This window comes from Trichoderma breve, chromosome 6 (assembly GCF_028502605.1).
Source record: "Trichoderma breve strain T069 chromosome 6, whole genome shotgun sequence".
Lineage (NCBI taxonomy): Eukaryota > Fungi > Ascomycota > Sordariomycetes > Hypocreales > Hypocreaceae > Trichoderma > Trichoderma breve.
This window is the reverse complement of record NC_079237.1, coordinates 1,781,657-1,794,445: the sequence shown is the minus strand read 5'-3', so window position 1 is coordinate 1,794,445 and position 12,789 is coordinate 1,781,657. Positions and strand designations below refer to the sequence as shown.

The following is a 12,789-nucleotide window of genomic DNA, read 5'->3' as shown; positions in this document are numbered from 1 at the left end:
AGATGCGAATACCTCATCGTGGATACGTTTCTTTATATTCCAATTACTACTAATCCATTCAGCCATTTCAAATTCTATCTTAAATCATATTAATAGTTAATTGATGATCCAATGGTTATAGATGGTTCCTTAGGACTTAGTATAAGATCTAAGGCCATCACCAGAAAGATTCATAGGTGTGTGCGGAAGAACAAAAGTCTCTATACAGGTACATCTTTCATCACAACCCCCTGGTACCGCTTACTGGGCATTTGAGGTCACGAGACTATCAGAGTGACGGCAAGGTAATATATGCTCTTACAGCTCCAACAAGGTTGAGCACCCGTCCGTATCCGTAAGCATTAAGTTACGAGGTGGGTTGACTTGCATATGCCGGCAGAAGTCGAGTGATGGTGACGACCTTGCATTCAATACACATAGAAAACCTGAATCGTCCAAGTACAGCGAGTTTCATTGCCGTCCTGTGGAGAAAATAGCCTGCCTTGATGCGTACAGTACTGTAGCCGATTCAGGGTGCACTCAGCGTCTGCTTATTTCGCTCGCGGATGCTATTTCGTATCCGGCAATGTCGCAAAGCCATCATGTACGAATTACTACTTTTCTCCAACCCGTCAAAAACGAGCATCTAGCGTCTGTGCTCCCAGCGTTTCAGCGCTAGGCAAGTCATCCGACGGGGGCTAATAATAGATTCATTTGGAGATCGGGCTGTTCCTGGCGAAATGTCTCACCAAGCCTTACAATAATAACGGTTGATTAGCACCTAAGTGAGGTACTTTAGTATTAAATGAAGCCGTGGACACCACGCCTCAAGTAAAGTAGGTACTTGTGGTCCCATTGAGGACATTGATTAAACCGGTACATTTACCTTATACGAGTATGGTGGCTGATCTCGCGAGGGGCGCCTCATTCGATGCCAGCCATGTTAATATTCTTGAGGGCTTCGACTGCGTATCTGACCAAGAGTGAGAGAATTCCTGTAGGATGCGGGTCACTGACTAATGCACAACTAAGATGATGCAGGAAGGCCGATGCTCTGATGCATGATGCGGCACTCAGACGGCGCTTCTCACTTCAGCTCTTGGCACACCTTGTAAGTAGTCCAGAGTATTCAGCCGTTTCCGACGCCGCAAATTTGCGAAATAAACGCCGACAGGGAGAAGAGGAATGGAAAACAAGAAGAAAAATAGGCGGAATTATCGAAGCGGCGATCGGTCACTCTGCCTGTACTTGTATATTTGATGTGACGCTGCCAGGGCCAGGATTTTGCTCGTGAGATTGAGGCTGAATTGAAGGATTGCTCTTCCCCCTCTGCAATTACGTGGATGGCTCGATCACGACTCCTCCCGGGAGCGGAAGGGAAATTAGACGAGCAGGTTTGCACATCCAGCACCGGCTAGGACCCCTCCGAGATGTACTCGTACAGATACAGTACTGCACCTAGGCGTCGGCCGAATCGAAAAGCTGGGCGTCCGGGAAGGTGAGGGTTCCCATCACGCCAATGTTCAGCTTCTGCAACCCACGGCTGGGCCCATTGTTGAGAAATGATTTCGATTTCCGGCTAATTTACGCCGGCATGTACTCCGCACTTGCCGTAAAGTAGAGAGGCGGCAGTGATGAATCTGCATGCTTCGCTCATCTCTATGCGACTTCGGGGGGCAGATCTCCCGCCTGCTGAAGCGATGATTAAAGACCCGGCCTAGTCCAAGAGAACATGTGTCCAGCCCATGTGCCCGACATGGCTTGCAGCATGGATAGGTCTGTGTCCAAGGCCTTGCCTGGCAGTATGTAGCACTGGTGGCGGTCGTGGTAGCAGCACCCTCCTTCGAAAGGAGTAATACACACGCGTGGCAACAAGTATGAGTCTTCATCCAGGTGCCTGCTGATAGGTAGAATCAGCACCGAGGGCAGTAGGAGTACTACAAGGGCAGAGGGCACACACACACACCGCAGACACACCTTACTTACCTTGGGCATCCTATGAAGCTTGTTTCCAATAGCTCCAAGGTCGGCATCATAGCACCGGTACAAGGAAAGTACAAGATGCTCTGCGCCCGCATATGATACCAAACAAACAAGTTTGTGCAGTAGGCATCCCATCAGAGCCGTCCATCCACAGGGTTGCTCGCCACACCACCAGCTGGATGCAGTAGGTCGAGAACCAACGGCACAGGCGTGAGCGAACGCTGCCATTGGGCCTTCGGGCAATCTTGGAGTAGACCCGAGGATGCTTCACGGTCACGCCCGGCAGGCCACCCACGCACGCGGCCGGAGAGGACAAACCAAACGTCTTGACGACTCGGTCCTGTGCAAGCTTGAGTAAGCCTCTTTTCTTTTTTTCTCCCCTAGAGCCGGGTACCTTGCTTGCTCATCTCTCCATGGCACCAGACCAGCACATGCAGCCAGCTTGGTAGGGGGAACTGTCCTGTCGTACAAGTCGCAATGCTCCGTCCGGGACAGGTCGCAGCATCTTGAAATGAAAGGCCCGGCTGCTCCATCTGCCTCTCCATCGCAAGCCATTTGCTACCTGTTCGGGCGGGAACTAGCACTGACTGAGGCATTGGTCCGGGCCTCGATTGGAACGCGCTCCTCAGAGCTCCCCGCTTTGTCGCGCAGCAAATTTGAAGCTTGAGCGAGCATGTGCATGTGAGCGGCTGGGACAAGACCGGGGGCTTCGCAAGGCGTCAGGCGCGGGGAAAAGGCGGCGACGCGAGGCTACGCGAGAGGTCCTGAAATCTTTCAAGCGGCCAGCCATTGGCGGGAGTCCAGGGTAAGGGCAAGGAGAGAACAAGACCGGTCGGGCCATGGTGCAGGTACAAGGTACAGGTGCATGAGCAAGTACTGGAACAAGGGGAACCACTGCAGACAGGAGCAGACAGGAGCGCTGCAGCAACAGGAACAGGTATCCGGTACGGGTGCCTGAGGTGGCACTCCAACCTTGGAGGTTTGGGGGAGGGGGAGTGTCGATATCTATTTCCCAGGCCTGCAGCTCTCACCTTCACCCTCCCCCTTAGCACAGCCTTGCTCTCTTTCGTCGTGTTTCCTCGTTTTCTTCTTTTGCTGCCCATTCCTTCTTCCGGCCAGTTTCCTCGTGGAGGGTGGCATCTGGCAAGCGATCAGCGAGTGGCCTGCTAGTGGGCAGTCCAGTTAATACCAGGCCCCAAGTACAGGTACGTGCTTGTGCAGGCCATCGCCGGTGCTACACATGTAATGCTACGGCAAAGGCGATGGCCCTGACCCTTCGGAGCATCTTGAGATTAACACCTTGCGTGCGTGCTACTGTACAGGTACGGCAAGGCTACTTGCTCCATGCATGCACACACAACCGTATGCACATGACGGATGTTGCAACGATGCCTTATCGTCGTCGACTGTTGACTGTTGGGCCCTGAGAACGCAAAACGAGCTGCCGAGTTGCTGTACTCGTATACGAGCACAACCTAGGAACTCTAACTTGGAACATGTTGAAAAGAGAAGGCGACAGCACCGTACAAATACCAGCTCGGCCGTTCTCGAAACTCGCCCGGGCTGCCCTGGGCCATCGGGTGATCCATTCTTTCTTTAGCTGCTTCACAACGGCGGCAGCTAGAAGCTCACAGTCGTGCCACAGCTGACCGGGGTCCCTATTTTCTCCTTCTTCCAGACAGGGAGCAGAAGCTCCAAACATGACTTCTAAACAGCCAGGCCCGCTGCGTCAACCAAGTCGACCCATACCCAATGAGTCAAGTGGCCCTGGGGCTTTCCCACTTCCGACATGGCGGCTACTTGCGTCCGCGTGGCCGGCGGCCATCCGAAACCTGGCACGAAAAGCCATGTGGTCGGATCTTGCCTAATACAACGTGCGACTTTCGTTGCTCCAGGCGGGACGACGGAGAGGAAAGATGACCAGACAAATGCTATATCATTACTTCGTAGACACGTCAACGGTTGGGCAGGCAGGGCCCGAGAGACGTTGAGCTCCGGATCTTCTCACGGGCGGCAGGCATTGTGCGAGCCCTCGACCGCTGTTGCGCTGCACTCCGTGCGACGTCTTGGGTGCCTCCCAGTTACTAGCACCATGGGCGGTAGAAGAGTCACAAGTTCGGCGACAACAAGAGCTATCCGTCATGCGCACCTGTTTCAACAGGGGCAGTAGCAGCGGTCTGGCAGATTCGCGAGGCTTGCTGTCTGACCTGCAGCTCTCTACGATATAACGACGGACAATAATACGCCGTATTGTGTTTTCTGACTCGCTGCCCCGCGCCGCCGCGTTGCTGGCATTCATGCTTATTCCAACAGTTGTGATGGACTATCCCCCCCTGATGTCTTACTGCACCTGTATAGTGGAGTGTTTCTTTCTTCTAGAATCTCGCTCCCGGCTCCGTTGACAGCATTATCCGCCCTGACCCCGAGATCCACTGCTAAGGCATCTTGAAACGACATGGCTCTCCTCCTTTCATTACCGCGTATGCGCAACATACTGTAGTAGCATCTACAGCTTCAATCGATATGCTACTGTGGACTACAGGTAGGCTTAAACATTAACTGTGTGAGATCTTATGGTTGCTCGCTTTCGCTAATACTACTGCAATGCTCTTAGAACTAGACTCTTAAAGAATATGGCTCTACCCGATATGGACTGAAAGTGTTAATACTTCGCACGTGGCCTACTGCACTTCTGCAAGAGCGGGAACTTTGAAAGCAAATATAAAACAACAATTCAGCAGGCGGCGGGCCTGCCAATTACCGAGCACAGCGACATACTTGAGCGTTCTAGTTCGTAGCTACCCCTGAGGGAGCTAGAGACGTGAGTTTGTCTAGCCACCCCCCCGGCTCGGGATGAAACGACTTGGTTTACAGTACAGCTTGTCTTCAAGTGCTGTCATGAGTGCTTGTACGAATCATCGTACTGCCATCCTACCTCATTGCTCAGACATGCGACCGATTGCACTTCGCAGGCTCCAGCTTGCCTGCACCTTGGTCCAAACGCGAGCTGGTCATACACATACATACACGCGCAGACGCATGCACTCGAGCGCAATGCTACGTGGATTGAGCATCTCGCGGCTTGAGCTAGCCCCACTAAGACTGGCCCGGTTGCACCGGCGCATATCCTTTCTCAGCACCTCCATGGAAAGGCTGGCACTCGTACGAAAGTACGAAGTACGAGTACATCCTGGGTAGCCCTAGATTGATGTACGGGTAGCGTGTCGTTGCCCTGCAATTCTTCCGCGTGTCGAATGATCCGTGCGCGGACATCCTGGCGATGCTCTTTCGACCTGTGGCAGATTCGACTTCGAAACTTCTTTCCTCCAATATCAGCAACGCGGCTCATCTCGTCGTCTCTGTGTATGTGTATCGTGGTCAGGTGAGGGATGCCACTTTCTCGCTTCAGCCTGATGCAAGAATGGGAATCCAATCCACCCTAGCTGCAAATGCCGTTCGCTTTGCCTCCATCGTATGAGAGCTAACGAGGCATATGCTAGGCACGACTCTGCAGTGAGAGGGCCTAGCTCCATTACGCCACGCTCGGGAGGAGGGGTGGATACCTTGAAAGGCATCGTGCTGCAGTTTTCCCAACCGTCATCCGCTTCACATGTTCTCCTAAGCCCAATTGATCGCGCGCGTTATCTGCATGAACAAGCGGAACGAGGCTGGACGTGTTAGTCACTGTTGCTCCCACCCTCTTCCGGTTACAGCAAAAGAATAACTCAGACAGCTGGAGATATCTCTTTCACATCGGCAATGGCTACCAGTACGAGCGTTGTCTCGATTCAACACAGAGACAACAACTGCTCCACCACTGCCTAGTCCTCCTCCTCGGCCGCTGTAACTATTACCTGCATTCAAATGTGGCGACCCTCCCCCCCACTTACAAGGCCTGCGATTTCTTGTCGTCTTTGACTTGCCGCTGGCGACCCCTGTCTTGGATGGCAGCACCCCTGGTCACCGATATGCGCGCCCCCTGGCGTCAACCCTCCTTGTTTTCGAAGACCCCCCTTGCCCGTTGTACTATGCCATCAACTACCATGACCTTTGTAACTCGTTGAAGAGCCCATTGGTTCAGTACGCAAACAGGCCTCGAGCGACGGTCATGCGTTCGTCCGCGGGCTCTATTAAGAGAAAATGTGCTACTACTCTCCAGGAGCCGCTGAACTACCCGCCAGTGGTCCGGCCGAGGTGCCGTCTGGTAGTCGATTCTTGCGGCCCTTTTATGTGGTCCTTTGCTACTGCTTGGCTTTGGTCTTGCTGTAAGCCCTGTCCCTTGATGCAAATTGCTGGCTAATGAGATCGATCCCATGCCGCTAAGATTGAAGAGCCACTTTAGCTTGTGCTTTCGCGCGGGCGTACAACTATCTTCGCAGTTGGAAGCGGCGGTCTGGCATAATGGACGAGGCCTTCATGCTGCGGCTCCAGGTGCTTGTGCGGACGAATAACTGAACGCGGCGTCCCTGATGGGTCTGCTTTTGCATACCCGGCGCAAAGAGAGCATCGGATCGCTGCGTCGCCGCGGCTGAGTTCCCCCTCTTGGCCGACACGCACATTATAGATGCTAGTAGTAGTACTACTCGACTTGCTCGACTGAGGGCCCAGATCCGCGCTGCTCCGGCCGCTCCCCATGTCAGACAGAGCTTTCATTTTTAGTCAACTCCTTGCTTGTCGACTGGTTGTTGGCAATTGCCAGAGACTCATTGCCACTCGTTGTTTTCACAAAACTACATGACACCAAGTTGGTTCATCTTTATACTGGAAGTACGGAGAAGTCGTCGTAGTAGTTCGACCAAGAAAGGCTTGTGGACAAGGGGCCGTTCTCAATTATACCCTTCCTGGTAGTGGTCCCTCTTTCCCGATCTTGGAACACGGAAGACTCCTGGTAGCTCAACCGACAACCGCAAGGGTGAGGAGCGCATGCTCTGCACTGCTGGCCCATTACAGTGCGGCTTTTCTCGAATCAAGAAGCTTCAAAGCCTGCATAGGCTCACCCACCCCATCCTCCTTCATCAGGTACCAGGTACGGAGACGCCCCCCCCCACAGCTTCTTCTCCATCGATACAGGTCCTTGTCTCTAGCGGCAGCCTCCATTTTTGCCGTATTCTCTGCGGACAATTCTCTGAAACCCCTCCTAACGGATATTACGAGTACTCTGTTTTCTGACAAGATCTGGAGCTTGCAGGCTCGGGACAAGTCAGTCATCCTGCTAGCATCTTGGGACCACCCGGCACCCCATACCTGCACGAGGCATATACCTGTATGCGAGCTGATGATTCCAGGACCATCGATTGCACCTAAATCGATGTCGGACCCCACTGAAGCGCGTGGTATGCGGTCCTCATTTTCATGTCACCATACAAGTCTATCCCAATCCTACCTCGTGGAACCTTGGAACTAAGATACGACCCCTTCAAATCAGTCTTGCGACCTGAACTTGGATAGCCACTCATGCCCTAACTTTGCTCAGACAGGGGTCGCTCACTGGTTCTTCTCGCTTTGCAGGCGGCTAACTACCTACTTCTTTCTTGGCCAACCCGGTCAAAGGGATACATCCACTGTATTACCAGTACAGCAAGCTCTCCGCAGGCCGAGATCAAAGGCAGTCCCTTTTCGAAGGGATCCCGCCCCCTCAACCCAGACCAAACTAATCCGAGCCGTCCTTGTTCCGTGCCACTGCTTCTGAGCATAACTAAACTTGTTCCTCGTGATAAATCATTTGGTTGGTTGGTTTCGAGTTTCTGAATCATACAACTCGCGAGCGAGACGACTCAACCAGCAGCTTCTATTTCCTATCGGAGTACCACGGAACATTCCTTCGGGACCTCGTAAGCTGGCTTGACTGTTTCAGGATCTGGATCTGTCGATAACTTCCTGGCGACGGCAGTAGCTTCTCTGTCTGGCTCTTGTCGAGTTGATTTTAGCAGCGCTTTCAACCATTTCTCGAGAAAATCGTGTGGGTGATTCCGCGGGTGCCTCTCCATCCGAAGGGCCTAAACCACATCCCAATGCTCGCCACTAGGTCCTGCGACCCTGAGCACAGCCACTGGTCCTTGGGCAAATACTTTCCGGCTCCTGGTAAAGCTTCAACCAGTCCACGCATGTCAGACCAATACGACTCCTCATTACAAACACAGCCAGACTGGCAGGGCCAGTATCCGTATCTTTCGCAGCCAGCTGGATCTGCCTATTCTCAACCCTCCGAATCGAATCATGCCAACTCGGGAGTAGTCCAACCTCAATCCATGGCACAGAGCGAAAATCTTCGGCTAGAAGCCCATACAGATAGACAGCCAACACTGACACCCAGTTTACACCATAATACTTATCGCGGAGCAGCAGAGGACCACGGCCACCCTTCCCGACTTGCCGAGTCATCAGAGAGAAAGGAGGAATCAAGAAGCATGAGCACGACATCCCGTTTGCTGGACGAACCCGTACCGACTGCCAGAGCCACTACTAGAGATTCTGCACCTTCAGGCTACGTCAACTCAACTTCAACTATGGCGAAAGGCTTGGGCAATCCCTCTGATAGATTTGGACCAGATGATCAACGTGCGGTAGTACCGAAGGATGAAGAAGATGCCTTACTTGACGAGGATATGGCCGAGGATGAGGCGGATTCACTACTTCAAACTGCGGCGGAACGGGTGGCAGCTCGCAGAAAGATGAAACGCTTTAGGTAGGATCCTAGCCACGGCTGGATATGAACAAGCCAGCGAGCTAACATGATGGTGAAGGCTTACGCACCAGCAAACACGGTTCTTGACGAGCGAATTTGCAAAGCAGCCCCATCCCGACGCTGCCCATCGAGAAAGGTTGTCCAGAGAAATACCTGGATTAAGCCCTCGACAAGTCCAAGTGTGGTTTCAGAACCGGTAAGTTAGATTAACAAGAGATGTTCTATCACAGGCTCTCCGGGAGTGGGAGGAACACCAATAGCATCTGACTAGTCTGTTAGGCGTGCGAAGATCAAGAGGCTCAACGCCGATGACCGTGATCGAATGATCAAGATGAGAGCAGTTCCAGACGATTTTGACAATGTACAAGCTTTGCATTCTCCTTACGGGGCAGTCCATATGCCGATGCCGCTGGCAGCCCCCGTAGACTTTGGACACCACCCTCCATATCCGAGCAACTCGATGAGAGCACCCCTAATGGTGGACGTGCGGCGTCAAGAGGGACCAGGTCATATGTCACCCACAGGCTTGACGCCATCGTTTGGCAACATCGGCTTTTACCCTTCGAACACAGTAAATTCATCCGGAGTCATGTCGCCAATATCACCGCACTCTAGTGAGCGCTATCCTCCCCATGGAAGTGGCGGGCCACACGGGCCCCTGGATGCGCATCGCCACGGAGTTAGGCCACTCCAAAACTTTCATAACCGGGATCCGGTATCCAGGCCAAGGTCTGAGTCTCTGCAATTACACTATATGCATCCTGGTGTGAATACGCACTCCAGTGTATCTGATCGGTCTTCCTTGGTCTATCAGCCCGGTCAGATGAGCCAAGCGCCACCCAGCAGCGCAGGGGGTGTTGACCGGAGTCCCTACACAAGTAAGTTGATAGACCTCGAAACTGGTTGAATATTGACGCTGATGATGATCAACAGGCGGCAGTAATGCACAATCATCGCCGACAGGATTGAGCTACCCCAATTTCCAGCAGACATCTGAGAATGGATCTCGTCTTCGAGCTGCCTCAGCCTCGTTGCCCCTGAATACGACAGACCATTATCGAGCACTCCAATCTCCTCAGTCGCAAAATCATCGAACAGCCGGATCTTCTTCGCAATATGGAGCATCCTCAACATACCAGGCCAGCTACGGCGCCGCTCCTTTATCAGCGCCGCTGACCCCTTCTCTGGCGGCTCCTCCGCCGCGAACATCAGCTACACCATCAAGTGTAAGAGACTATCCAGACTCGGTGGGTACACCTGGGTTTCCCCAGACTCTGCAGAGTGGCCTGAATGGTCATGATTCTCGTACAGACTCGAGAAGCGTTTATCCTAGCGGGGCACCGGATTACGCAAATAACCAGCAACGTAACGACAGCTATGGCATGAACGATTTAAACAGCGCAATTTCATTGAAACGGGATCGAGGATATATAACTCAAGGAGGAGCAACGTCACCACTCGATAGAGCGAGGCCCTCATTGCATCATAGCACAAGTTAAGTCTGTGCTTTGAGCACCAGAAACACTGCCAATACGTTCCCGATCATAAAAGTTGAACGGACATAACTACATAAACCACAGAGACAAGAATTACGACCGATTAGTATACGGAAGGCGAGTGCATGCTACGTGGCGATGTGGCAGTTCACATATTACATTTTGACAAACGGCGAAATAGATGAGGCCAGGGCTTGCCCATCTACACCTCAGTCGACTTTCTCCCCTTTCATTACCGTTTTCCCTTTGGAGTTGGGCAGCAAATGATTTATGCATTGGGATGCACTACGGACGGGCCCTGGCAGGCTCGGCGGGCGCCACAAAATACGGCAGAGGAGCTGTTGGCTTATAAGGGAATCAGCAGGCCATACTCCCAAGCCAAACTCAACTATATACTGTCCCCGGACCATCTTAGCTGATGGTAAAGGAGTTTCCTTGGGATTACTCTAACATTATTCTGGCGGACTGGTCTGGGACTTGAAAAAAAAAAACGCATTTACCTGGAGCGATACGACGGGACCATGTGCGGAATTTGAGATACCAAATACCCTTTTGGAGTTGGGCAAACGACGCAACATCTTTGGACATCCGACAATTTCTTCTTCTCTTCTCTTCTTCTCTCTTGTATTTTTTTCTCTTTTGCAATTTCTTTTTTCACATCTTTCTCTTCTTCTACTTCATCTTCTTCTTCTGACCACCTTCTTTGCTTTCTCTCCTTTCTCCTTCTCTTCTTCCCGTTCAATTGTATAGATTACAACAAGGACATACCCGATTTTACCCCCTTTCTCTTGAGAAAGTTGCACTCTGGCAGGGACTGGACACGCTGAGACGTGGTCTTCTTTTCTTCTTTTTCTTTTACTTGTATATAACAAAAATACTTTCTTGGCAGCCGGATGCTCCTCGTCGTTGGGCGAAGATAACCAATTGAATAGGTTTTTTCTTTGTCATGACACAATTGTCATTACTCGTCGTAAAATTCAACTGCTATTTGCAAAGTGCACGAGAAAGATGTTCTCCAGCCAACCTTGTGATTTGATAAAGAAAAAGGAAGACAGAAAAGGCGGATTAACTTCGACAGACGGGTCGTTTCTCGTAATAATAGACTACAGATTTCACCTTGAGCGGCTTACACCTTATGATATGAAAACGATGTTGCGATCCGCGATATGCGTTGTCTAGGCTGGTAACGTCGTTCGGCTTCGTTGGCTCACCTGGATAAGCGACTCTGGTCAGTATATCGGTTACGAATTTCAAGGCAACTCTTTTGCTCCATTTATGTCACCACACTCTAATCAGTTAAGCCAATGATTATCCGCACGCAGCCAAGTGGTTGACGGTTATATAAACGATATCGTTTGAATCCCCTGAAAACGGCAGCATGGCAGATAGGTTTACCAGATGTTAGGTGTCATCATAATAAGTGGTGTGTTTGGTTGGAAGACAAAACGCTACGGAGTCGAGCCTATGAATAAGTATAGCTTACCTTTGTATTTCCAATTTGTTTCCAGAGAGAAAGATACACATGCTAGTGATGATACGACGGCATTCCGACTGGATCCTGAGGAGATGCATGTGTGCGAGGTGAGGCATTCTATTTGGTGATTCATGGAGATGTGAGAGAAGTCGAAAGACTGATATTCTATTCACATGCGCGCACACACACATTCACAATGACCCATTGCACATGATTCTCCCCCGCAGATCGTTTCCCAATTACTTAATAAATATAGTGAGGATGGTATGTCACTTGCATCAGGTCATCACCGCATCATGGTAGCCACACAGACGGGGCCCTCGTGATGATGGTTTTAGGCAAGGTTGCTGTAAAAAGTGCGCTCTGGACCAGGCATCGAGATATCGTCGGCAGCATCGAGGTGTCGCTGAGTGATCAGGAACAGGCCGGCGGCGGTTTTTTCATTATCGATTGCTGGTCGTGGTTTGATGAGAAAAAAAAAAGAAGAAAAGAAGAAGCTCCAGCGGGGAGAAGTTTGAATTTTGTTTGCACGCCCTCGGGATCGGAATTCTGCCCCGCCGGTCATGTGATTTAGCTTGTGATGCGCATGTGCTCTGCTTACTGATGCGGTTGGAAAGTTGGAAAGGTGGAGAAGTGCTGAAAGCCTCTGCATTTGGGTTACATAAGCATTTGTTCATGCAGCGGGAAAGCATTGATTGATCGAATTCACCGATGATGGAGCGCTAGCGGCGGAACCTGTACGGAGTACGAAAGTACATATTGACGAGCACGGCGAATTGTTTTTGGAGAGAGGCTGAGACATACAGGCACATGCCGTTGAATACGACGGGAGAACTAGTGCCTCGTTTAGTAACGTTGAAAGACATTGACAAAGGTATCCCTCTGGTACTTGTGGTTTTTCTTTTTTTCCTGTCTTTTTTTAGAAAAGGTCTGCAAGCGCCCAAAGTGTTTGTTGTCACACATCCCCCAGCAACGTGCCAGCGTTCCAACGAAAGCAAAAAGCGCACAGGCTCTGGCTGGCCTGGCCCATCCTCGGCAAACACGCGTTTGTTCACGCAACAGCCCACTGCAGCTTAGCGCCGTTGCCCTCAAGCTTCTGTGCTCGCCGACGGCCAGTGCTGACAGCGCTGGAAGCATCCACTAGCCTTTTAGCCCGGCCAGGAAAGGCAGCC

General features: G+C 51.6%; 1 protein-coding gene across 1 annotated transcript; it reads left to right on the top strand.

Annotated features, from left to right (window-relative positions):
* Window positions 1-7,973: 7,973 nt before the first annotated feature.
* Window positions 7,974-10,146, top strand: T069G_09489 (homeobox domain-containing protein; the record flags this gene model as incomplete). The annotated part of the gene is made up of 4 exons (XM_056176699.1): window positions 7,974-8,647; window positions 8,706-8,843; window positions 8,927-9,525; window positions 9,581-10,146. The coding sequence occupies 4 exons, from the start codon at window positions 7,974-7,976 to the stop codon at window positions 10,144-10,146; spliced, it is 1,977 nt and encodes a 658-aa protein (XP_056025177.1).
* Between the last annotated feature and the right edge of the window lie 2,643 nt (window positions 10,147-12,789).